At 42.4% G+C, this 25,769-nt stretch overlaps 2 protein-coding genes across 2 annotated transcripts in view; both read left to right on the top strand.

Annotated features, from left to right (window-relative positions):
- The window catches only part of COL8A1 (collagen type VIII alpha 1 chain), a 157,450-nt gene extending 147,148 nt beyond the window's left edge, over positions 1–10,302 (top strand). Inside the window, exons 4-5 of the mRNA XM_059921305.1 lie at positions 2,641–2,959; positions 5,774–10,302. Coding sequence (XP_059777288.1) covers positions 2,644–2,959; positions 5,774–7,680 — 2,223 coding nt within the window. The 5' untranslated portion in view covers positions 2,641–2,643 and the 3' untranslated portion in view covers positions 7,681–10,302. The remainder of the gene's footprint in view (positions 1–2,640; positions 2,960–5,773) is intronic.
- A 14,543-nt stretch (positions 10,303–24,845) lies between these two features.
- CMSS1 (cms1 ribosomal small subunit homolog) overlaps positions 24,846–25,769 on the top strand; it is a 393,286-nt gene continuing 392,362 nt past the window's right edge. Inside the window, exon 1 of the mRNA XM_059921299.1 lies at positions 24,846–25,025. Coding sequence (XP_059777282.1) covers positions 24,962–25,025 — 64 coding nt within the window. The 5' untranslated portion in view covers positions 24,846–24,961. The remainder of the gene's footprint in view (positions 25,026–25,769) is intronic.

Here is a 25,769-nt window from a genome sequence, read left to right as displayed (position 1 = left end):
GAGTCAGATGGGGCTTAGAGAACAACTGAGTCTTATTTTTAACAAATAAAGAAGTTGAAGGGATCTGTTCAGATACACAAAATTAAGATGAAGTTCTGGTCTTATGAGTAAAAAAAGTAAGGAACAGTGGTATGTAGAACAGGCTGTAATTTGTCTTAAATGGGTGTGCATATTCAGAGAATATCTCTGGGAAAATATGAAGGAAAATGGGAAATGTTGTTACTTCAAAGGGAAAGGATTTTAGATACTAAAGAACAGAAGTGAGAGGAAAATTTACTTTGTCCCCCCGATATCCTTTGCTACTCATTAATAGTTTACACATCTGTCACTCCTACTAAAGAAGTGTAAGCTCCTTGAGGGCAGGGCCTATTGACCATATTATAGTCATCTTTGTAATCCCTGGGTGGGTCTCTCATTGTGTCTCGTAAGTACTCAATAAACTACTGTTGAGTACTTACAACAGATGTTCTTTTTCCATCTAAAATAAATTTGACTATTGAGTATAAATCAATATTAATTTTGTGGCTCTTTCCAAATGGTTTATAACAATTAATCATTCATATAAGGACATAAAATAACAGCTTTCTATCTTCTCCCATTTACAGTACACTTGAAACAAATAGTTCTCGAAGACTACTCTGATTTATGAAATAGAGAAAGTTTTATAAATCATTTTGCTGACAGATGTTTCTTCATTTTCACCCCAAAGGGGAAAAAATGATTAGTTAGTATATTTAGAAAAATTGTAATGCAGTGAATTTCATGGTGGAGATTTTTACTAAATATTTTCTTAGGTGCTTTTTATTAACCAATTCTTCTGTAGCCTGTTCATACTCTTGGCATTACTCTTGAATACGATGTTGCAAAGTCAACCCACATTTTCTAAGAAGTGGGAAACTATGATCCAGAATTAAGTAAGGCAGAAGCAAAGAAAACAAACTCTTATGAGAATGGAACTTAAATTATTTACTCAGTTAGTTACTGAATTAAATTATTTACTCAAGTTTACTCAAAGTTTTCCAGAAGACATTTACATTAAAAGTTGTGAGAAACTTGCCACTTCTTTCTCCATACCCCCAATTCCCTCCCTCCCCTCACCCCGCCACGTCCCATCTCTCTCTCTGCAGCATTATGATGACACTCCATTTAGGATTCAGATTTTCGTTAAGTCCCTCTATAAGATGTGGGAGCAAAGCCTTATGTGTAGTTTTAGGACCTCCGGGTAATTGAGCAGACGTCGATGTGTACCACACTTGCCCTCTAGCGGGAATTTGTGAAAACTGCAGTTCCCTGGGCTGTTGGGTCTTCAACCCTGCTGTTTTTTATAAACAAGCTATTTTTTATAAACAGATCTCAAGCTGTTTTTTATAAACAGATAGACCTCATTTATATTTATTCTACTAATTAATAACTTGCAAAGGGTGCTATTAAAAGCCTTAAAAACAGCGTATTCTTGTGAGTAAACATCTCTATCTTATTTATACAACAAATTTGCTTTGTAAACTCCTTTCTTCATAATAGTACAAAGATAAACTTTAATGATCTCCAGGTCCAATTAACCTAATTCTGAACAAATGACTTCATAGTACATAATTAGAAGAAAGAAATGGTATCCCTGTATGTACATAATTATGATGGTGATTTTTTTTTTAAATGACATTTTGGGGCTGTCACATGAAGTACCTTCTTTCCAATTCAGAAGATATCTTCGGTTTTTATTGTTGTTGTTGTTTGTTCTTTAACCTTTATACGTTTATGACCACACCAAAGCAGCCAAAGGACATCTGACATATGAAAAACTACTGCTCCTGGCATAAAGCCTATAAATGATTAACTGTTTCCATTTACAAAAGAATATAGAATTTCAGCACTTACTAACAAAGTATGACTTGCCACTAAGTTTGCTTCATTTTGGAGAATCTATTCTATCTGTTAGGATTAAGTTCAGTGCAAATGTATGGCACCCAAAATAACAATGGCTTAAAGAAGGTAAATCTTTATTTCTCTCTTGTGTAAACAAATTCCAGACTTAAGGATTAATATCAATATATGGCGCCTCCAAGTTCAACCAAGGCTCAGGTTTCTTCTAGCTTGTTGCTCTACCATCCTCAATGCACAGCTTTCACTCCATGGTTCATGGTGTCTGGCCCGTTTCCGGGTAATATATATCCACGTTCCAGCCAGTGGGAAGAAGCAAGAGGAAGAACATGCTCACTCCCCTTAAGGAGCATTCTTGGAAGTTGCACCCATTACAACTACACCCAACAGACCAGAACTTTGTCACATGGCCACATCTAAATGAAATGTCTTCATTCTAGGCTTGCTCTGTTCCAGCTGAAAGTCAGGGGTGCCAATACTATGGAAGAGGGCAGAGTTCATGTTCAGGGACAACCAGCAGTCTCCCCATAGCTTACAATCCCACCAGCTGCCTTCATTTGATAGATCCTACTCTTTCCTGGGTTTTGTCTGTTTGTTTTCTATTGAAAGGTGACATCTTCCCTTCCATTTGTCTTCCACTCATGAAGTTCTGCTAATAAAGACCATGATTCCTTTTCTTTTTTTCTCCCTTCTTTCTCTAAGTAAACTCCGGTCACCTGGCCTGCTGGTTTTCACCATGTTGGTGCGTACCTTCCTCCACAGGTGATGGCTGGTCCACCTGCCCTTCTGCAGCTGCTGGGAGTACTGCTTACCATTTCCCTGGGTTCCGTCCGGCTCATCCAAGCTGGTGCCTACTATGGCATCAAGCCGCTGCCACCTCAGATTCCACCACAAATTCCGCAATACCAGCCCCTGGGCCAGCAAGTACCTCACATGCCTTTGGGTAAAGATGGCCTTAACGTGGGCAAGGAGCTGCCCCACATGCAGTATGGCAAAGAGTATCCACATCTACCCCAATATATGAAGGAAATTCAGCCGGCACCAAGAATGGGCAAGGAAGCAGCACCCAAGAAAGGCAAAGGTAACATACTTCGGTTCTGCTGTAAGACAGCAGCTTTCCAAAACCCTAAACAATACACTGCGGGTGGGGAGAGCTAAATTTTAGACATTTTTCTTTTAGCATGTGTGACTGACATTCATTAACTGCCTACTGTGTTCTAAACCCTATCCTTGAAAAGTTCAGGTCTTGAAGAAAGACAAAATTATTGTATGTTGTGCTTTCTTATTTCAACAGCATCAAACGACAAAAAACATACTTAATAACAAATAAGTTTAGTCCTTTACTCATTATTTCTTTATTCAAACATACAGCAACTAATGAGCATCTCTTTTTGTGTCAGGCTCTGAGCCAAAATGCTAAGGGATATAGCAGTGGAAAAAAAAAAAAGAAGTGATGTCAGTCTTCAGAACTAGGAGAGCAATGTTATAAGAACCTGCTGTGTTAAAAAAAAAAAAAATCATATGAAAGCACTTTGTAAACTAGGTGCCAGATGAATGTGTTATTAAGACTGCTCTAATTAAGTTGTTACACATGTCAATCAATAAATCTACAGAAGGAGCCTGAAGAGTACAGACTATATACCTACCTAGAGATGATGATACCTGAAAATCTCTCCATTACTTTCTAGGCATATTCATTAGTTATTCAACACCAGCAAAATGCCTATCACTGTGAGAGACATTTTCTTTTTTTAAAATTGTTTTGTCTTCTTTTTTTTTTTTTGGCCACACCGCATGGCTTGTGGAATCTTAGTTCCCCGACCAGGGATTGAACCCAGGCCCTTGGCAATGAGAGCACAGAGTTTTAACCACTGGGCCACCAGGGAATTCCCGAGAGACATTTTCTTATAAACTCAGTTGGTTTATAAGAAACGTAGGAAACCTAGCACTTGCAGGAAAGGAATTGCAATCAGAGTAGCAATTCCCTTTGAGGCGGTGGAGGCCATTCCCAATGGTCCCTCCAAAAGCAGGAAGCTCTGCTTCTGGGGAACTACTGGATTTGGTGCTAATAGGCCTGAGTGCCTAGAGGCCAGAGAGGAGAGAAACCTAGTCGTTTAACCTCTTTGAAACTACTTTTCTTCGTTTGTAAAGTAGGATTATTGAGAGAGTCTATGACGTAAGGTAAGTACTAAATAAATGCTAAAGTACCATAAAAACTTTGAGTTGCTACAGTTCAACAAAACCTAAGGAAGAACAGAATATACTCCAGGCACGTGCTAGACATTAGGGATTCCTGATGAATGTGATGTGACCCTGCCCCAGACGCTCTCTTGATATAGGAGCTACACAGTTCCTGCTTAGAAAGAGCACACCCTAATTGTACAGTAGTAATCCTATTAGCATAAAAGAAGTATTTACAGTTTTCTTCCCTTTAGGAGCTGATATTCCACTTAGGGGATTATCTCAGTCATTTGTTTTCCTTCCTTTCTTGAATGGCCTGCCTGGATTTTGAAACCTCCTGTACTTATTCAGATGGGTACCAGATTGCAACTGAGGAATTTGGAAAATATATGAGTTCTGTGGTTCTATTTTGTTCCCTGACAGTAGCTCAGTGAAAAATACAATGGTCAGGATTAAGATGCAATTAATGGTTGGGACCATGAATTTCCTTTCTTTATGTTATTCCTTACTCCCAGTAGCATGAGAGATCCAGAGTTGTGTTTCTCTGAAAGGCATAGCATAATCAATATAATTACATGTGCTTTGTATTTTGATAACAATTCGAGAAAGCATAACGCCTTTCACATCTATTTTCTAATCTTGTAGTGTGGGTGTATTATTCTTGCTGTACAGACAGGCAAGCAGGGATGCTGATGGCTTAAGTGACCCAGTCAAGATCTCATTTCAAGGCCAGAAAGAGAAGCTGAGCTTCCTGCTCCTAATCCCAGCTTAACTCCTTTTCTGCACTGTTTATCATCCTAAAATACCTTATTCAACTACTCCTGTTTAAAAACCAAATTTGCAAGTGAGAAGTAACTTATTAAATTGAAGAATTAATATTTGAGGCTTAGGAAATCCTACAGCATATTAAAGAAATTAAACACATCGATTTGACTCTAGAGGACAGATGTTTAAGATGTTATTAAACCACATACAAAATAAAAATAAAATGCTTCTATTCTTCCCTGAGTCTACATGATAATGACCGTCATCCTGTACATCATAGTATATTTCAGCACAAGAGGAAACATTATTTTTCCATATATTATATTTAAAATTCAAGGACATAGAAAAATAGAGTATAACATTAAATAGGGAAAAAATAGAAAAAATAAAAATGACTCCAACATTGTTTAAAATACACACACACACACACATATATATATACACACACACATATATATACATACATGCGTACATATATATAGAACACATGAGATGGAAATACAGATAAATGTCAAGCGATTATCTCTGAGTAGTGGGCTTATAGGCAACTTTGATTTTTCTTTGTCCTTCTTTGAACTCTTTATAGTGAATACACCATAATATCTCCAAGTTTGTACTAGGAAGAATATTTCTTCATTACTTTTTAGCTTTTTTACTTAACTAATGCTGATAAAAGCAGCCACAGATATCAGTTCCCAAAACAGTATCTCAAATATGACAAAGAAATTATCAGCCTGATTGTCCATTAAGTACTGATAATACAGTCCTGGAACACGAGCACATTATTCCTAGTCTTTCCTCTTGATAAGTAATAGGCAAATGTGTCAGAACTAAATAATGATTGAAGTGAAGGATGATCAATATTAATCTCTCTCTCTCTCTCTCTCTCTCTCTCACTCCCTCCCTCCCTCCCTCCCTCCTTCTCTCTCTCTCCCCCCTCTCCCAGCAGAAATACCATTAGCCAGTTTACGGGGGGAGCAAGGTCCCCGTGGAGAGCCTGGCCCAAGAGGACCACCTGGGCCCCCTGGTTTACCAGGTCAAGGGATACCTGGAATCAAAGGAAAACCAGGGCCACAGGGATATCCAGGAATTGGAAAGCCAGGCATGCCTGGAATGCCAGGAAAGCCAGGAGCCATGGGAATGCCCGGGGCCAAAGGTGAAATTGGACCCAAAGGGGAGATCGGACGCATGGGGATCCCAGGACCTCAAGGACCTCCAGGGCCTCACGGACTTCCTGGCATTGGGAAGCCAGGTGGGCCAGGGTTACCAGGGCAACCAGGTGCCAAAGGTGAGCGAGGACCCAGAGGACCACCAGGGCCTCCAGGCCTTCAGGGCCCTAAAGGAGAGAAGGGCTTCGGGATGCCAGGTCTGCCAGGCCTGAAGGGTCCTCCAGGGATGCATGGCCCTCCCGGCCCTGTAGGACTTCCAGGAGTGGGCAAACCAGGAGTGACAGGCTTCCCTGGGCCCCAGGGCCCCCTGGGAAAGCCAGGCCCTCCAGGCGAACCTGGGCCACAAGGCCCTATAGGGGTCCCAGGGTTTCAAGGACCTCCTGGGATGCCCGGAATTGGAAAACCAGGCCAGGATGGGATCCCTGGGCAGCCAGGATTTCCAGGTGGCAAAGGGGAGCAAGGACTGCCAGGACTGCCAGGACCCCCAGGCCCTCCAGGGATCGGGAAACCCGGCTTCCCAGGCCCCAAAGGCGACAGGGGCATAGGGGGTCTTCCTGGGGCTCTGGGACCAAGAGGGGAGAAAGGGCCAACAGGTGCCCCTGGACTGGGGGGCCCCCCAGGAGAGCCAGGCCTGCCTGGAATCCCAGGTCCCATGGGCCCTCCAGGGGCTATCGGTTTCCCCGGACCCAAAGGAGAAGGTGGGGCTGTGGGGCCACAGGGGCCACTAGGTCCCAAGGGTGAGCCAGGGCTTCAAGGCTTCCCAGGAAAGCCAGGTTTCCTTGGTGAAGCGGGGCCCCCCGGCATGAGGGGTTTGCCAGGTCCCATAGGGCCCAAGGGGGAAGCTGGGCATAAAGGTTTGCCAGGGCTCCCTGGTGCCCCAGGGCTGCTTGGACCAAAGGGACAGCCAGGAATCCCAGGAGACCAGGGCTTACAGGGGCCCCCAGGTATCCCAGGGATTTCAGGCCCGAGTGGCCCCATTGGACCGCCTGGAATTCCTGGCCCCAAAGGGGAACCGGGTCTCCCAGGGCCCCCTGGGTTCCCTGGAGTAGGGAAGCCCGGAGTAGCAGGACTTCATGGCGCCCCAGGGAAGCCTGGTGCCCTTGGTCCCCAAGGCCAGCCTGGCCTTCCAGGGCCCCCAGGCCCTCCAGGGCCCCCGGGACTCCCAGCTGTGATGCCCCCGACACCACCACCCCATGCAGAGTATCTACCAGATATGGGGCTGGGAATTGATGGAGTGAAACCCCCCCACGCCTATGGGGCTAAGAAAGGCAAGAACGGAGGGCCAGCCTACGAGATGCCTGCATTTACCGCTGAGCTGACTGCGCCTTTCCCACCCGTGGGGGCCCCAGTGAAGTTTGACAAACTGCTCTATAACGGCAGACAGAACTACAATCCGCAGACGGGCATCTTCACCTGCGAGGTCCCTGGGGTCTACTACTTTGCATACCACGTTCACTGCAAGGGGGGCAACGTGTGGGTTGCTCTGTTCAAGAACAACGAGCCCATGATGTACACGTATGACGAGTACAAGAAGGGCTTCCTGGACCAGGCGTCCGGGAGCGCGGTGCTGCTGCTCCGGCCCGGAGACCGGGTGTTCCTCCAGATGCCCTCTGAACAGGCTGCGGGACTGTACGCCGGGCAGTACGTCCATTCCTCTTTTTCAGGGTATTTATTGTATCCCATGTAAGAAAGAAAAAAAGAGAGAAATTTAATAGAAGAAAAGAAAAGGATGCACCAAAAAATCCAAATGGGAAACATAATTGCTTCAAAACATTTATATAGTTGGAAAGTTATATTTAAGTGAAAGTCTGAACCATCGTGTACAAATAAAAACTAAGATGCATGTTTAGTGCTCTGCACAGCAGCTTGTGATTGAAAATGATGGGATAGATTTATGTATCAAGTACTGACACTTGTGTTGTACCCACTGGAATCGTATTAGCTGTTTATGTTATGTGCTTCCATGATAACCTGCTTATTCAGATCAAAGTGTTCCAGTATGAAAGAGCATAGCTAATGAAAGTCACTCGCTCATACTGTTTACTTTAAAATATTTATAAATATGGCTTAAAGAAATGTCAATGATAACAATTACATACCGTATTTACTTGCATAATTTCCTCTGTATTTGTGCAGACACTTTGCCATGGGATGTGGAAGAGCTCTGCAGTGCTCTTCCCCAGTGAGGCGTGGACAGAGAACCAGGGTAGAGCTTTACTCCAAGGGATGTTTCTCCCCTGTCGGAAGCTGTCTTTTAAAACAAGAGTTCTACTCAGAATTGTGTGTCTAGTGTCCCTAGAAGAACAACTGTAGTGTATTTACTCGTGCCTTCTGTGTGCCTAGCACTGGATGAGACACTTCTGTGGGGCCTAAGACAGTGCCCCACAGGGAGCTAACAAACCAGCTGGGAGACATGAGCAGGAAGTAACTCATTTATTCCTTACGGGTTCTTTTTGCTTGTTTTTTTTTTTCCTGTGATTTTTTTTTTTTTCTCTCTTGTTGTCTCCATGTAATTTCCATTATGACCCAACTAATATAAACACCTGGAAGTCATAAGAAAAAAAGTAACCCTCTCCCCTCATAACTTTCCAGTTTTGCGGAATGTTCATTATAAACAGCAGTTCTTAATTGTGTTTACATGCGTATAATAATCCCCCTCCTTTGCCTACACACACAAATGACTACAACGAGGTTTCACCCACGAAGGGGATATCAGTACTTTTTAGTAGCTACTGAATTTCAAAGAAATTTCCCTGTGTAGTATACATACAAATCGGTGTGTCATCTGAAGTTCCAAAGTCAATTTCCTAAGTCCAAGCTGTCCTTTGTTTGGGGAAAGAGGGGGCAGTTTCAGAATTACATAGGAAAATTAATTTTTTTGAAAAAATAATTTCTGAAGTTTTAAATTAAAAAATAGATGTATTACTTCCTGCTGTAGGTACTAAAAATGCAGGAAGCAACCTGTGGAAGAGCCACATGTCAGAGGGCAATGACAGCCCATGCTTTTTATGTCACCCCACAAGTACAGGAATCAATACAAATTTAAAAAGAAAAGTAAATTTTTTTCCAGGCTTTCATTTAGGTACATACTAATTGCTTTGCACATTCAGATCTGGTCTCAAAACACAGACAAAGCATTTCAAGTTGGCTATGAGTCTGCTGCCGACACTATAAGCCACTGGGGGTAATAATGTGGGGCTATGGTGGTGGAGTCTTGTATCTACACCTCAAAGTTAAGAGTGATGAAATGAGGGGATAGGTACAGATGGGAAGACACACAAATAAATACGGTATAAACACACATGGAATTGTGTCTATGTCAAATCTGAATCATTTTAACCATCAAGAATATTCTCTTCAGCCTAATATCTGTCTTTTCCCTATATGGTATACAAGCACCATTTCTTCTCAATTTCTTAAAAAGAGAAATGAGTTCATTACCACGTGGTTTCTTACTCATGGCTAATTACATGACAAACTTTTCCCATCAAAAACATATCCCACCCAACCTTCAATTTCAAAGCAGACAGCATTTATGTGGCCAAATATTCTTTGGGTTGGTCTTGAGGATGCTGGTTTTGGGCCGATGGCTATGAGAGCCACATGGATCCACTGGGCTCTGTCTGCTGAAAAGCTGCACTGAAATGGCTTGGAGGCAAGTCAGATCAGCTGATTTATAAAACTGTATTTATCTGTACATGTATGGGCTTTTTATTTCCACCAAGAGAGAAAGTAGCTCTTTAGTCAAAACCAAATTTCACTTTTCAAATACCTTCCAACTTATTTATTGGTTGTTACTCAATTGCGTGTGTGTGTGCGTGTGTGTGTGTGCGTGCATGCGCGCATGTGTTTATTATCAGGCATATGCTTCTAACTTTTAGACAGGGGAGGAGCAAAATCTATGCCAGATACTGTATATTCTACAATGGTGCTAATCTCAGAGCTAAATGAATTACTCCATTTAATTTAAAAAGAGTTTTAAATAATTATCTATGTGTCTCTGTTTCCCTTTTGAATGTTGCACATCATGTTAACACATTTAGTGTAAAAGCAGATGAAACAACCACATGTTCTAAAGTCTAGGGATAGTGCTACAATCCCTATTTAATTCAAAATTAACTAGAACTTATCCATGTGAAATGGACCAAACTGACAATATTGTTATTTAAATACAGAGTTTTAATGCAGGATGACATCCCACAGGGGAAAAGAATGTCTGTAGTGGGTGACTGTTCTCAAATATTTTCCAGAATACCATGAACGGTGAACAGACTGGTAACTTTGAGTTTCCATGATAGATTTGAGACATGTCAATAGCAAATCATTTTTGTATTTAAATTTTTGTACTGATTTGAAAAAAAAGTCTCATTAAATACCTTTAAAAGTATGTTTCTCATCTTGTTCATATCACTCAGCTGACACTGTTTGAACTTCATAACTGTTTATCCCCCAACGTGTTAATTAGCTGCTGACACAGAGACCTAACATAATCCTAGCTTAACGGGGACAATTCTTTCTCTTTGACATAACAGCTGCAAGCATAAACAGGCTGGGGCTCATGTGGCAGCCCCAGTCAGGGCCCCAGCTTCCTTCTATCTTGTTGCTCTTCCACCGTGAGGGCGTGGCTCGCATCTCCAGGGTCCAGGAGAGCTAACCACCACAGGCACATTCCAGTCGGTGGGAAGGAGGAAAAATCAGGAAGGGGAGAGCATGCTTCCTTCTTAAAGAACTCAACCTAGTGGTTGCTTAGATCACCCTCCCACATACCATCCTCTGAATTTAGTCACACTGGCACAACCAGCTGCAAGGGAGTGTGGGAAATGGAATATTTACTGTGGGCAAGTATATGTGCAGCTAAAAATCAGAGGTTCTATTAATACAGAAGAAAGGAGAACAGATATTAGGGAACAATTAGCTGTTGCATCTGTCACATCCAACCTAAAAGGATAAACTGCCACAAATCTCTTTTCTCCCACAAAAAAACTAATCTTCATGTACTCAATTCTGTTACAGTTTGCCACACCAGAGCCAAAATTTTTGAGGGGAGATAGTGATGAGTGGAGCTTCAGAGCAGAAGCAGACCTGTTTCAAGAACCTAAGGGTCTTAATAAGCATCACTGATAAGGAGAGAATTCTTTTGTGATGACTTATCAAGATCAGAATGATCACAGCTTATCATGTCTAGACTATCATAAAGGGAATTACTCAAATCATTCAACAAGCAACTATGTAGCACCAGTCTGTGGCTGGTTAACTCACTTGTTTAAATGTATCAATCTGGAAATTCAAGACCATAGCTTCCATTCCCACATAGCCCAACTAGTTCTATTTCATTCCACGGCCAAAGGCTCTTCCATAACATCGACCAGTCATCTCATGTGCACACAGTGTTGGTCACAAAAGTAAATGGAAGGATAGATACAAGAGACAGAGGCAAGGAGGAATAAATGGTTGGAATTTAGAATGCGGACAAGCAGGGCAAATCCATCATTACAATAGGTCTATAGTATCCCTTTACATTAAAACAAGACAAAAAGTAGCCCCTACTTTGCACCTGATATTACTAGGCAATGTGAGGGGCACATAAGCAACAGAAAACATGACCATTCTTTTAAAAAGTATCTTTTGTTTAGAGGACATCAAGATGTTTGTTAAACGAATTGACTTCCAGGTGATATACAAACAAGGGTGGTGTGAAGCCAACTGGATGCATACATGCTAGCAAAGTTCAGAAAGAGAAAGGCCATTCCATGCTGCTCCCGTCCTGGGAATGCCTTCTCTGACCTGTCTGCTCGATAATCCCTCCTCACCCCCTCAGGACACAGTACAAGCATCACCTCTCCTTCCCTACTGCCAGATCTAGTCACCACCCTGCCTTGTACAATCTTCTGTCCCTTTACTTTTCCTGCTTTATAACTGAACTGTTTGTCTGTCTCCCCTACTGATAGAGTGTAAGCCTCTTGAGAGCAGGTACCTCACTGCTTCATCTTTGCATCCAAAGCTTATCACAGAGCGCTGGTCCAGCTCCAGGGTGGAGGGAAGAATGAATCTCGCAGGGTTGCTGTGGGAGCTAGTGCTAAACTCGATGTGAGGTGTGACTGAATCCAGCTCTGGGATTCCAAGATTATACAGAAGATTATATGTCCCAAGATTATTTAGAAGTCTACTGTGGGATAAAAGCTAATCTCAGGTAGTTTTTTGGAGAAGACGACTTTTAAAGAAATCATCTTTAATTTGACAGAATTTGGATGAATGGAGCATAGGGCAGTGTGTGTGTGTGTGTGTGTGTGTGTGTGTGTGTGTGTGTGTGTGTGTATGACAGAGAGAGAGAGAGTCAGAAGGGGAGGCGGGGGTGGAGTGGGGTGGGCAGAGATAAGGGAAATGACCTGACTGGTTCAGAAGAACTACTCAAAAACTAGTAAAGGAAACATTTAATAACCAAAGAAGGATCAAGTGATGTAGGGCTTTATATATAGGGAAGATACATTTATATTTTATCTAATATGCAATAAGAAGACATTGTAGGTCCTTAAGCAGGAAAATGGTATGAACATAAGTATTTTAGAAAAGTTACTTTGATGATTATATGGAGAATGTCTGATACAAGTAGCAAAACCAATGAGGAGATCAGAACAGCTTTAATCCAGGAATGGGGTGATGGGTTGATGGTTCAGGGAGCCTAACCAAGTCTAAAGAGTGAGAGTCACATGTCAGGTCAGGTGTTAGGGTTTAAGGACTGCATAACAATGGAGCTATCTCAAGGGCTAGGAAACGGAATGAATAATTGAAAACTGAAGAGACAGTTGAAAGACAGAACTGACCCTGGAGACAATCCCAGGATGGTCTTATGAGGGAGAAGGAAGCTTGACTCAAAGGTGGTTTCCTCACTGATACGCTTGGAAAACAGGGACGGTACCACTGATAGAAACAGGCAGTCCTCCAGTGGAGCCTGCTCCAGGCAGGGAAAGAAGAGACGCTTGGTTTATACATAGACTTGTGGGATCTGCCTGTGCGCCAGACGCGCATTTGCTAGGCAGATGAGGGTAAAGCCATGAGCCTGGAGAGAGACCTGGTGGCCTATTGTAATAAGGAGAGAAAAGACTCACTCAAAATCAGTGGCACCATTTGCAGACAAAAATGATTAGACTGCTTTAAAATCTCCTCCCTTACTTGCTGCAGGAATTTATTTAACAGATCCTTTCATCACAGATATAGCAAAGGGAAATGTCATCCCAATCTGCATGGAATTACAATGAACTCCAAATACGCAGAGCTAATAAAAAGTGTAAATCAATCATGTTCTCCTATATTTCAAAAAAGTTTTTCTCCTTAACGGTCCTTGTGACTCTAAAATGAAAATATCATGCTCATTCCATATCATGAAAAAGAAAAATACCTATAGAGTAGCCTTAGGGTTATCTTTCTTCTAGCAAAGAGTTACACAGAATTTCTGATGCTTTCATTTTCAAAACCAATGTTTGTATCAGGATCAACTTAATGCTCAAATAAGTTATTCTTTATGATGTCAAATAGCTGTTAATGATTTTTATTATTAGAAAAATATTTTTTTGCTAATTCCTGGAGATAAGTGCATTGGAATTTCAATTTAAAAAGTGGGGCACATCACCCCATTTTAACAAATTATTCAGAAGTTTCTCATGTGTGTTACTGAAACACAGAACCATCTAACTGAATTTTCCTTTGAGGCATCCAGAACCTTTCCAGAGGTTTTTTCCTTTGCTATCTTAATGCAAGTAAAAATAGATTTTTATTAGATTCAAAAGCACTTCTAAATTAAAGTTTATGATTCCTGTGGAGACCTACAATTCACATGCTTTGTTAAAACCACCAAGACCTACAAATTAATTTTATAATGAGCATGGCCAAGTCAGTTCTCATCTAACAAGTGAGTGGCTGGCAGCAACATTCACATCTGCTCTTCATTTGTGGGTGACAGACACAATGGGGAAAGCTGATGGAACGCTTCCCAGGTTCCAACTGCCTGCTAGTAAGAGCTGCCTTTCCTCACCAAGGCCAATGCTGTCCTTGTCATTTGTTCTTAAAACCAGAGTCACCAATATAGAACATGCTAGGAGAGGGCTCTGAGGCCAGGCTCAGAGAACAAATCTCAGCTCCTCTATTTAACAGCTGTGATATCTTGAGTCAATTATTTAACGTCTCTAAACTTCAGCTTTTGCACCTGTGAAACAGTAGGTGATAATAGTAACTATCTTCTACATTTGGGAGGGTGGATGAAGTTGTAGAGTGTGTTATGGAGGGGCAACAACTGCTACTATTTACTGAGTGACAACCATGTACCAAAATGCTTTAACTGTTTTTATGTATTAACTTAGTTACTCCTTATAATGACTCTTATTGTTAGCTCCATATTACAGCTGAAGAAACTGAGGCAAAGTAACTTGTCCAAGATCTAATAAATGACAATGCCAAGATTTTAACCCACACATCTGGCTCCATAGTCCATGCTCTGAGCTATTACACTATACTGCCTAAAGGCAGGAGATAAAAGTTCTCCGCTGCCTAAGAAGCAAACAACTGCCAGTGAAGGTTTAGAATATTAGCTTGCCTCAAAATAGAGAGAGATGACCTCAGTTATTTCTTACTGTCCTTACCAGAGACAAGGAAACAGCCAGCTATCAAAAGACTATATATTGACAGATGTCATGGTGACATCCTTACCCCTTAGGAGATATGAAGGCAGTTGGCTTTAAAAACTGAAGGGACCACCTCACACCTATTAGGATGGCTACTATGAAACAATACAAAACAATACAATACAAAAAATAACAAGTGTTGGTGAGGATATGGAGAAATTGGAACCATTGTGCACTGCTGGTGGGAAAGTAAAATTGGGCAGCAGCTATGGAAAACAGTATGGAGGTTCCTAGAAAAATGAAAAATAAAATTACTGTGTGACCCAACATCTCCAGTTCTGAGTATATACCCAAAAAAACTGAAAGCAGGGATGCAAACAGTTATTTGTACATTCCTGTTCACAGCAACATTATTCACAATATCTAAAAGGTGGAAGCAACCCAAATGTCCTTTGATGGATGAATGGATAAACAAAATGTGGTATATACATAGAGTGGAATATTATTCAACCTTCAAAAAAGAAGGAAATTCTGCTACATGCTACAACATGGATGATCCTGGAGGGCATTATGCTAAGAGAAAGAAGCCAATAACAAAAGGACAAATATTGCATGATTCCACTTATATGAGACACCTAGAGAAGTCTAATTCATAGAGACAGAAAGCAGAAGGGTGATTTCCAGGTGCTGGGCATGGGGGAAGGAAGCAATGAGGAATTATTGCTTAATGGGTATAGGGTTTGATTTGCAAGATGAAAAGAGTTCTGGACATGGATGGTGGTGATGGTTGCAAAGCAATGCGAATGTACTTAATGCCATTGAACTGTACACTTAAAAATGGTTAAGATGGGGCTTCCCTGGTGGTGCAGTGGTTGAGAATCTGCCTGCCAATGCAGGGGATATGGGTTCGAGCCCTGGTCTGGGAAGATCCCACATGCCGCGGAGCAACTGGGCCCGTGAGCCACAATTACTGAGCCTGCGCGTCTGGAGCCTGTGCTCCGCAACAAGAGAGACCGCGATAGTGAGAGGCCCGCGCACCGCGATGAAGAGTGGCCCCCGCTTGCCGCAACTAGAGAAAGCCCTCGCACGGAAACGAAGACCCAACACAGCCATAAATAAATAAATAAAATAAGTAAAACTCAAAAGTTTAAAAACAAAAATGGTTAAGATGGTAAACTTTATGTTATGTGTATTTTACTGTAATTTATAAAAATAATCTAAAATATAAAAAAACTAGAGGGAAAACATCTGTTAACAGGACTAACCCATGATGTAGGAGGTAACTGAAAATGACCTCTGGCAGCCTCCCTTACCTCCACGTTCACCAGTGTTCACCAAATGGGTAAGGAGTCTAAGCAGTACCACTGCGGTGGTCCAGAAACTGCAAGTCCCAGCCTCTCCCAGGGAAGCTCTGCATGCAGACCACTGTGGGGCTGCCACCTACTGCACCTCCTCTACTTCAGTGGATATGACCTTCTACGGAGCTTAAGACCCAGCTGCTTGAGGCAGACAGTCCACCTTCACCCAGTGACTCCAAAGGACAAACTAGAATGAGTTTCCTTTCTTCTTCAAGCCTAAACATGAATCTCCATATCAATTTTTTGGTTCCAAAGGTGAAGTTAAAGATCAGGTGTTTCTTCTTCTAAATGATCTTTAGAGCTCATACATATTCAAGATTTGAACTTTTTTTATAGTAAGTTTTACTTTAGCCACCTGACCTCACCAAGCCCTGTGGGGAGAAAGATGGAAAATTCACCGCAACTCTAGGCAGGAGACGGGAAGTAAGCATGGCTTCTAAGACTTGCAGGTTCCCAAGGAACAAGTTCTCCCTCTTGTGGCCAGAGGAGAAACAACAGCTTCACAAGCAGGTTTTTTTCTTACATGAGAAAAGTGGGTCAGGAATTCACTTCTGAGGATAGAGTGTGGATGGTTTGTCTCTGCTCCATGACGTCTGGGGCTACAACTGGAGGGGAATCAACACCTGGGGCCTGTAATCATCTGGAAGCATCTTCATTTACGGGTCTGCCTGTTGATGCTGGCTGTCAGCAGGGACCTCAGCTGAGCTGTGGGCCAGTATACCTACATATGTCCTTTTCATGTGGTTCCTCTGTGTGGCCTACCTTGGGCTTTCTCACTGTATCACACCTGGATTCCAAGTGAGCATCCCAAGGGAGCAAGGTGGAAATGCATAGAATTTTTAAGATTGCACCTCAGAGATCACAGAATATCTTTCCTACCATATTCTATCAGCGGAGGTGACAAAATGCTTGCCCAGATTCACAGAGAGGGAAGCAGACCCCACCACACAATGTAAGGAGTGTCAAGGTCACATTGTAAGAAGAGTATGTGGGATGGGAGACACTTGTGGCCATCTTTGAAAAACACAACCTGCGATATGTCTACCTGGATATTCAGGGTCTCATCCATAGTGCACACTCACTAGCGGACCTGGACATGGGACACGAAGATCCTCACACTTTTGCTCACTCCCTAGTTCCCTGCAAATGCTGCTTCCCAGATCTCTTCGCTATTGAACTCCAAATATTATATCTTCCAGGCCCTTGACCCACTCAACCACACAATTCACTATTGCTCAAGACTCTGTATTTATCCTTAGCTCAGACTATTTCTCTCTCCATTCAAAGGAGATAATTAAATGTACATCTTGAAGCTCTGCCCACTAGAAGGATTCTCCTCACACTGTCCTCTAGGGCCCCTCCCTGAGTGGGACTGTAGTGCAGTAGCAGTCCATTTTCAGCTCTACTAACATATCAAGCCTGAACCAGTCATGAATATTTCCTCCAACATCATCAGCTGGTCACAGGGAACACCTCATGAAGCCATAGGTGTGAGTGAGGATTACAAGACACAGAGATCTTTACCACCTGTTCATGTAAATTACTTACGACTTCTGGACCTGCTTAGATGTGATCCCATATATATCATTTCTATTTTTCAGTGGGTTGCTGCTGTGGGCACCCAACCTTACAAAACCCAGGTCTAAAAGGGCAGCTCTGATAATATAATCATTTGATGCTCCATCGTCAAATGCTCAGTTTCTGCTAGAACTTAGTATCATGCCAGTAGCTGCTTTTTGAATGGTTTGGCTACTGAAGGTATGGCCTTACTCTAAAACCCTAGGAATTTCTGAAGGTCATGGTGAACAATAATAAGCAACAAAAAGACTTGGGTCAGAGGAAATTTGTGAAGTCTTCTCAAAGTACAATTTCTGGCCTGACACTTTTCAAGAAGCAATCTCGTCACCACACCATTTGCCCTGGGTTTATTAAAGAGCCATTTCAAAAAGCAAAATAAATAAATAAATAAATTTTAAAAACCCTAGGAGTTTGTGCTGTGATTCTCCTTTCAGGTCCTGCCAGACTCCACACAGCATCATCAACTCTCACCTAGCACCTTGGAATCTAACACGTCATTATGAACTAAGGGGAAGAGCAGCTTGTGTCACACACAGCCTGGACCCACTGCCAAGGCGTCTCTTCTTTTTTTTTTTTTTTTTTTAAATAATTTCACTTATTTATTTATTTTTGGCTGTGTTGGGTCTTCGTTTCTGTGCGCGGGCTTTCTCTAGTTGCGGCAAGTGGGGGCCGCTCTTCATCGCGGTGCGTGGGCCTCTCACTATCGCGGCCTCTCTTGTTGCGGAGCACAGGCTCCAGACGTGCAGGCTCCAGACGCGCAGGCTCAGTAGTTGTGGCGCATGGGCTTAGTTGCTCCGTGGCATGTGGGATCTTCCCAGACCAGGGCTCGAAACCGTGTCCCCTGCATTGGCAGGCAGATTCTCAACCACTGCGCCACCAGGGAAGCCCCAAGGCTTCTCTTCTTTTGACCCTACTCAAAACTGGCAGCCTTTTGACTCAACTGATAAGTGAGTCAGAGCAGTATTTCCAAGTGTGGCATAGGCTAGCTGTAAAATATAAACAGGTGCACCAAATACTGTTTTCTATTTCTTGCATAGGTAGTAGGTGGTAGGAGATGAAAGATGCAATAACTTTTCCTTTCCCTTGAAGGGGATACCAGGCATGTCTCATATATCCAGACTTCTAAAAATGTGATCAATGTTGCAGGGCCCTGAATATTTATGATTTATCTCTCACACTTTGGCATGTATGTATTTTCCTAGGGCATCCACAGTACTGGCCATTTCCTGCTCCCCAGATCCAATTAATACTATATCACCAATAAAATGGATTAAAGTGATGTTCTGAGGAAGAGTTCTAATAATCATAGTCCTTATGAACTATATTATGACAAAGATAAGGAGAGTTAACCAGTCTTGAGAGTGTTCATAGGAAAATATTCACAACTTTGAGTGAATATGAACTCAATTTTTCCCAAGTGAATGCAAACTGCTTTTGATATTTTTTCCTGATAGGAATCGAATACAACACATTTGCCAAAACAAGTGCTAGAGGCTGTGTTGATTGGTTCAATCAAAGATATGGCACCTGGTACATCCCCTATGCTTGAAGATACCATGTGATTAAATTTACAGCAGTCCACCATCATTTGCCATGGTCCATCTGGCTTTGGAGGACCATACTAGTAAACCAAACTCCCTGCAGCCTTTAAGTGTTTTAGGTTGGCATTAATCTCTGCAACTTCACTAGAATGAGATAGTGCTTCTAATTTACTATCTTTGAAAGGACTGGGGAAAGGGAAGGCACTTTCAGGGGCTTCCACATGACCCTTCCTACCCTAAAGTTTCTTACTTTATTGGTCAGAGGATCAATGTGATGGTCCTACCAGCTGCTAAGTACATCCATCTCAACTATGCACTCAGCAACTGGAGATATGACCATAAGTTGATGAACCCATTGAAGCCACCATGAAACAGATTTAGGCCAGGACTCTGTCACCTGGCCCCTGTATGCCCCACTCTAACGGGGTTATGGTGGCAGTTTGGATTCCCTGTGTCAATGTAGTTACCCTGTATCCAACAGCCCCTGAAAAAGCTTGGTATTTCCCATTTCTCCAGTGGACAATTACTCTGAAAAATGGCCATAGTTTCCTTTGGAAAAGGTATGAGTACATATTGTATATACTGGTTGCGTTGCAGAGAACTTCCTCAGGGGGATCCAGATTCCCTTTAATCAATGGATTCTTGAGTTTGAGAATTGGCTCATATCTGGAAACATGTCCAAAGATCATGCTTTTCCATTTTGGCAGTTAAAAATCTGCCTTCTGCTTACCAGCTCTTGATTTTGTTGTTGTTGCTATATAAGTCAATCAATACCCTCATTAACTTTCTATCTTGCCCCTAGGAACTCATAGTCTGTGAAACACCACAGATCCTCTACATTTCAAGGATCCCTGACCACTGATTAAATTCACTTTGCTTCTGATGGTTCAGTGCTGCCAACTGCTTTCACTATTCTGGAATTCTATCATACTCACGGACACTCGGGCATCTCCTACTGTCACCTCTGGCCTACACAGGACAGTCACCATTGAGTCTCTCAGCTAAGTCAGTGCCCACACACTACTGCAATCTTATGGTGAAAGAATTGTCCTCTGGGCCCTCCCAGGGAAGAGAGTCAGCTGGTAGGTTCTCTGGTCTCACATAATAAATCCATTCTAAAGTCTACCACTGAGTCTCCTGACCCTTTCCTTAATAATCTGCCAAGGCAGTCCCGATGTCTCCATCTCATTTACTATAGGTTACCATTGTGTCTAAGCTTTAAGATGCCATCCCCACAGGATGTTAGGACTTCACAGGACATTAAATCATCAGCCACTGGGGACTGTCTCCATATCAATAACCTCTCTCCTACCCAGCTTTACACACTGCTGGTCCAATACTCTCAAGATCCATTACCTGAAGAAATTCGTGGTTCCTGTTGAGATATATATATATATATATATATATATATATATATATATATATATATATATATATCACACACACATATATATATACACACACACACACACACATACACACACATACATATATATGTGTATATATACATACACACACATATATACATATATATATATACCTGTAGTCTTTCTTGTAAATAAGTAATTTTCTCCTATAGTAGGGGCTGTACTTTCCACTCTGTCTATGCTGAGAACTAACTCTAGTTATTGGTGAAGAAGCAATGAGAGGAGGTGAGGGCCCAAACATCATCTAGTGAGGCAACTGACTACAGTGAGGCCTTGAATGGTCTCCAGGTAATAAGAGGCTATTTTCCTCCAGCAAGGGAGAAAGGGCCAGTTCTGTCAGCCCAGAAGGCTCAAGAATCTGGGAGTTCAGGAACCTCAAGGACATCTAACCAAATGTCTCCATCTCAGTCTCAGAGTCTCTCTCCTTCCCTTTGAGGACTTGACTTGACCATAGGTAACATATCAGTCTGTGCAGTCAATCTCTTTGTAGCTCTGCTACCCTTTTGATCAAACTCTGACCTGAATTTATAGCACAGTATGGTCTCTGGTTGCAGAAGGGCCTCTTTTAAGCACTGCTAGGAAGGACTTCTGGTTTTCTCAGCATGTTCGGAATTGATAACAACCAGCCAACTCCACAATCTTTAAAATTACAACTGCCCCATATCTTTCAAGTGTTAAAGCTATTGCACAAGCCAGCATTTCCCCTTCCACCTGTACGTCATTCTAATCTACCACAGGTGAGTGATTGTGTTTTAGTTATTGTGATGCTACAGTACACCAGAAGTTTTTACCATTCTTCTTACCACTACCAATTATGTCCTTGTTACCATCTGATCAGTGAGTAAATTGATTCCCAAGTTTTGTCTTGAGGGTCTGCTTTCTAGGGTATTTCCAATACCAACTGTCTTAATTTAGGTTGCTTCTAAAGCAGACCCTGAGACTAGGACTTGGGTGCAGGTATATTATTTGGAAGGTGATCTCAGGAAGCACAAGTGAGAGACTGGGGAAAGGAGACATGAAAAACAGAAAAGGCAATAAAGTGTCCATCTGGGGACCCTTTAAAAAACTGTGTGAAACATATTTCAGAATTGTGCCACCAAAGGACAGAGAATCTGGAGCATTATCTACTAACACCTGTTCCCTTTTGGTTGAGGGTTGCCCTTGGGAGCATTAACTGCATTGATTCTTGGGCTGAGCAAGCTCCCATGGTGCCAGAGAAGCAGACGGTAGGGATGCTCAGGGAGGGAAGTTGTCAGCATGATGGAAATAGTCTACCACAGCTACAAAGAAGCTCACATATGGGCCAACGGAAAATGGAGCAGGGCATCAAGAGTACTGCTTCAAAGTCATAATGGAAGAAGAGGACAGTATGATTAAAAGGGCATTTTCTCTGCCCCCTGGTTCCTGACACAGAACTCCTAAATTCCTTGGAATTTCCTGAGTGGTAGGAGTATTTTTTTCTAATAAGGTGTCACTTGGTGGGCTCCTGGATAGGGGCTAGTCACCAGAAAGACCAAGCCATGATTAAAAGCTTGGAACTTTCAGCTCCACTCCCCATCCTCCAGGAAGGGCAGAGGGGCTGGAGACAGATAATGATGAATCATGCCTACATAATGAAGCCTCCACAAAAATTCCAAAAGTATAGGGTTCAGAGAGCTTCCAGGTTGGTGAACAGATCCATATGCCAGGAATGCCACACTCCAACTCCATGGAAACAGAAGTTCCTGTGATTGGGACCCTTCTGTACCTTACTTTATGCATCTCTTCATCGTGCTGTTCATCTGTATTCTTTATATAATAAACTGGTAAATATAAGTATTTCTCTGAGTTCTATAAACTATTCTAGTAAATGACTGAACCCAAGGAGGGAGTCCATGAGAACCTCTGATTTATAGCTGGTAGGTCAGAAGCATAGGTGACAACTGGGGACTTGAGACCGGCATCTGAGGTGGTTGGAATCCAGGGCCAATAGGAAGACTGATCCTGGGATAAGATCAGGGACAGTGGGAAAGTGAATTCACATGGGAAAGTAGTAAGACTGTCTGGCAGCTTTGAATGTCATTTGAGAGAAAGGGTCATTATTTGGAATTCTTAATGAGTTCTTAATGAATAGCATTTAACTTTAATGAAAATTTCTCTTTTGTGTAAGTGGATCTTTTCTCTTATATTTTAAATTATACAAATAACGTGTTATTTGATACCACAAAAATATATGTAACATACCTATAAGTTATAAAGCATAATACTTAAATGCACATCCACTCTACCTGAATTAGAACTTTGCCAATAATTTACATTTACCTTTGTTCTTCCTAATCCCATCTCCCTGACCACTCCCCTCCCCCACCAATCCACATCCTTTTTTTTTTTTTTTTGCCTCACCACGCTGTGAGGCTTGTGAGACTCTAGTTCCCCGACCAGGGTTGAACCTGGGCCCTCGGCAGTGAGAGCATGGAGACCTAATCACTGGACCACGAGGGAATTCCCCCATCCTGAATTTCGTGCTTACCAGTCTGTTAACTTAAAATCACATATGAATTTTTTTGCCTGAAATTTTTTTAGTTTTCTTTGTATCTGAACTTTACGAAATGGTATCTGAGACTTGGCTTTTTTAAATTAACCATTATATTTCCAAAGTATATCCATGTTATTATGTATGTTCATTCATTTACTCTGTTTAATTGTGTGGTGATATTGTAATTTAGTTATCCATTTTCCTATATAAAATATTTGGGTTGTTTCCACATTTTGCTATTATTAACAGTGCTGCTGTGAATATTCTTTTATAATTTCCTGGTACACATATGCAAGAGTTTCCCAAATGTATATAGTTAGGAGTGGAAATAGCTGGATCATAAGGTTTGTATGTTGACTTTTACAAGATTTTGCCATATTGCTTTTCTAAGTGGTTATACCAATTTACACTCACAGCAATAATGTTTAAGAGTTCCCACTGACACACATATTCTCCAGAATTTGGTACTGCCAGAGTTCTTAATTTTGTCAATTTACTGAATGAAAAACAGTATCTCATTGTAGTCTTTTTTGTATTTCTCAGATTAATAATGAGACAGAACATCTTTTCATATGCTTATTGGTCATGGCACTTCCTCCTCCACATTGGTATTTCTTATCTAACTTTTCAATCAACCATCATAATTTCTGCCATATCCATTTCCTCATGAAAGACACATTACTTTCGATGATTACAGATTATTTTACATTTGGCATATTTATATAGCTAATATCTTCCCTTTTAGGGCGTTTAGGACATACTGATAAAGTCTAATCAGCAATTCATTTATAAGCCACCTATTAGTTGGGTGGGTTTTGGATAATTTTTACATTTGGCTAATCCTATCCTCACCAGATTAAGAGTCCCGGTTGTTTCTGAGACTGTATCCTCATCATTAGTTTAGACCTTCATCATTACAAGTTGTAGCTCCTCTGCTTGAGTTGGTGAAATCTGGAAGGCGGGATCGTATCCTACTCATCTTTAAACCAGTATTCCAATTACAGTGACAGGCACATCACGTGTATTTAATGCATTTTCGTATGATTTTCACCTTATGACTCTCCTCAAAGTATCGTCCACACTTAGTTTACAGCTGGCCCCAGCACTCGGCGCCCAGCGGGTTTTCCCTGCCCATCTCTGCCACTTGAGGAAGTGAGACAAGCACCGTAGGTCTCTTACCTATACTTGGGCAGCAACGGGCTCCCTTCTTCTTCCCTTGTTTCACAAAACCGGGTTGGGGGCGGGGGGCGCAGTCGAACAGAGTGCGGGGAAGTTGACTATAAACTCTCCGTACTTCTCGGGTCTGTCCGTTGGCAAGCCCTTCTGGACAGGTCAACATTCGCTTTCCTCATATCGTATAAAAAGAGCAGTACCCTCAACTACAAGAAAGGTCCAAAATTCATGGTCATGACTTGTGCACGTTTTTTTAAAGAGCAAATTGTAAAAACACACCGACGCCCAAACACTTAACACACAGACGAAAACACACCCACGTGCTATGGTCTTCTCCCGCGACTCAAGGCCTTTGAAATGGAACAGAGGAAAATTGTCTTAGCATTCCGTCTCCCACTTTCGACAATATCTATTCGGCAAAAATAAAACCTAAACAAAAAGTTTTAAAGGCAGCACTTAAAAAAATGATACGCTTTTTCTGCTTACGTGTCTTCCTTTCTTTCGGCTTTTGTGGGGGTTTACTTTAAGTCTCCAGACTGATCCTGCCCATCCGCACTGGTGTAGAAACTGCGAACAGTTGGACGCGGCTGCCGGGGAGGCGGGGCGGAGGTTATGACGTCATCGCCGCGGGGCGGAGGCGACAGTGTCTGAGGAGAGGCTCAGCGTGCTGCGACGCCGGCAGCCCGGCTCTGAAGCAGCGCGAGTTCCGGCCAGCGCCCGCTCCTCCCTGGTGGTCGGCCCACGTCGAGTCCCGCGTGGAGATGGCAGATGATCTTGGAGACGAGTGGTGGGAGAACCAGCCGGCAGGAGCAGCCAGCAGCCCAGGTACCCACTCTGCCCGCGCTCTTGCGGGGCCTCCCCCACCCCCCAGCCTTCCGTGCGCCTCAGCCCGGGCCGGCGCTGCCTCTGGCGGTCGCCGCGCTCTGCCCAGCGGTGGTGCACACCGCCTTGGGGGCACGCGAGCGTCGCGGAGCAAGTGGAGCAAGAGATATACTAACACGTGAAACAGACGAGTGTGACAGTAACTCATACCTACTCTCTAGTCAGGAAGGACCCTTTTCCAAGCTGTTTTTTGTTTGTCCTTATTTCTTAACGGATAAGACAGTTTTCGCGGAGACAGGGAGTTTGGGCGTAGCGGTTAAGGGTTAACTCCTGGGTTAGGTTCAGACTGCTTCTGTTCAAATCGCGACTCCAGCCTTTTAATACTGTTTAGCCTCCTTTTCCTCATCTGTAAAATAAGCGTAATAATGCCAATTTCATAAGATTGTCGTGAAGGTAATACAAATGATGCACTTTAGCACAGTGCTTGGTACATAGTATGTGAGCAGTAAATAAAAGCTTTAGTTCTTGCTATCGTTAGCAGCAGCGGCAACATCATATCATCATCATATCGTTTGGACTTTTAGAGCCTGAAGGAGACTTGGAGATCTGCTTGGACTCACCCATTTGACAGATGAGGAACATGAAACCTAAAGATATCAAATAACATGACTAGTTCACATAGCTACTCAGAAACGAGAGTAGAATTCAGTTAACACAGTTCAGACAATGTTTATTATGCTACGTGTA

This window comes from Balaenoptera ricei, chromosome 4, assembly GCF_028023285.1.
Source record: "Balaenoptera ricei isolate mBalRic1 chromosome 4, mBalRic1.hap2, whole genome shotgun sequence".
Taxonomy (NCBI): domain Eukaryota; kingdom Metazoa; phylum Chordata; class Mammalia; order Artiodactyla; family Balaenopteridae; genus Balaenoptera; species Balaenoptera ricei.
This window is presented reverse-complemented; position numbering and strand designations above follow the sequence as displayed.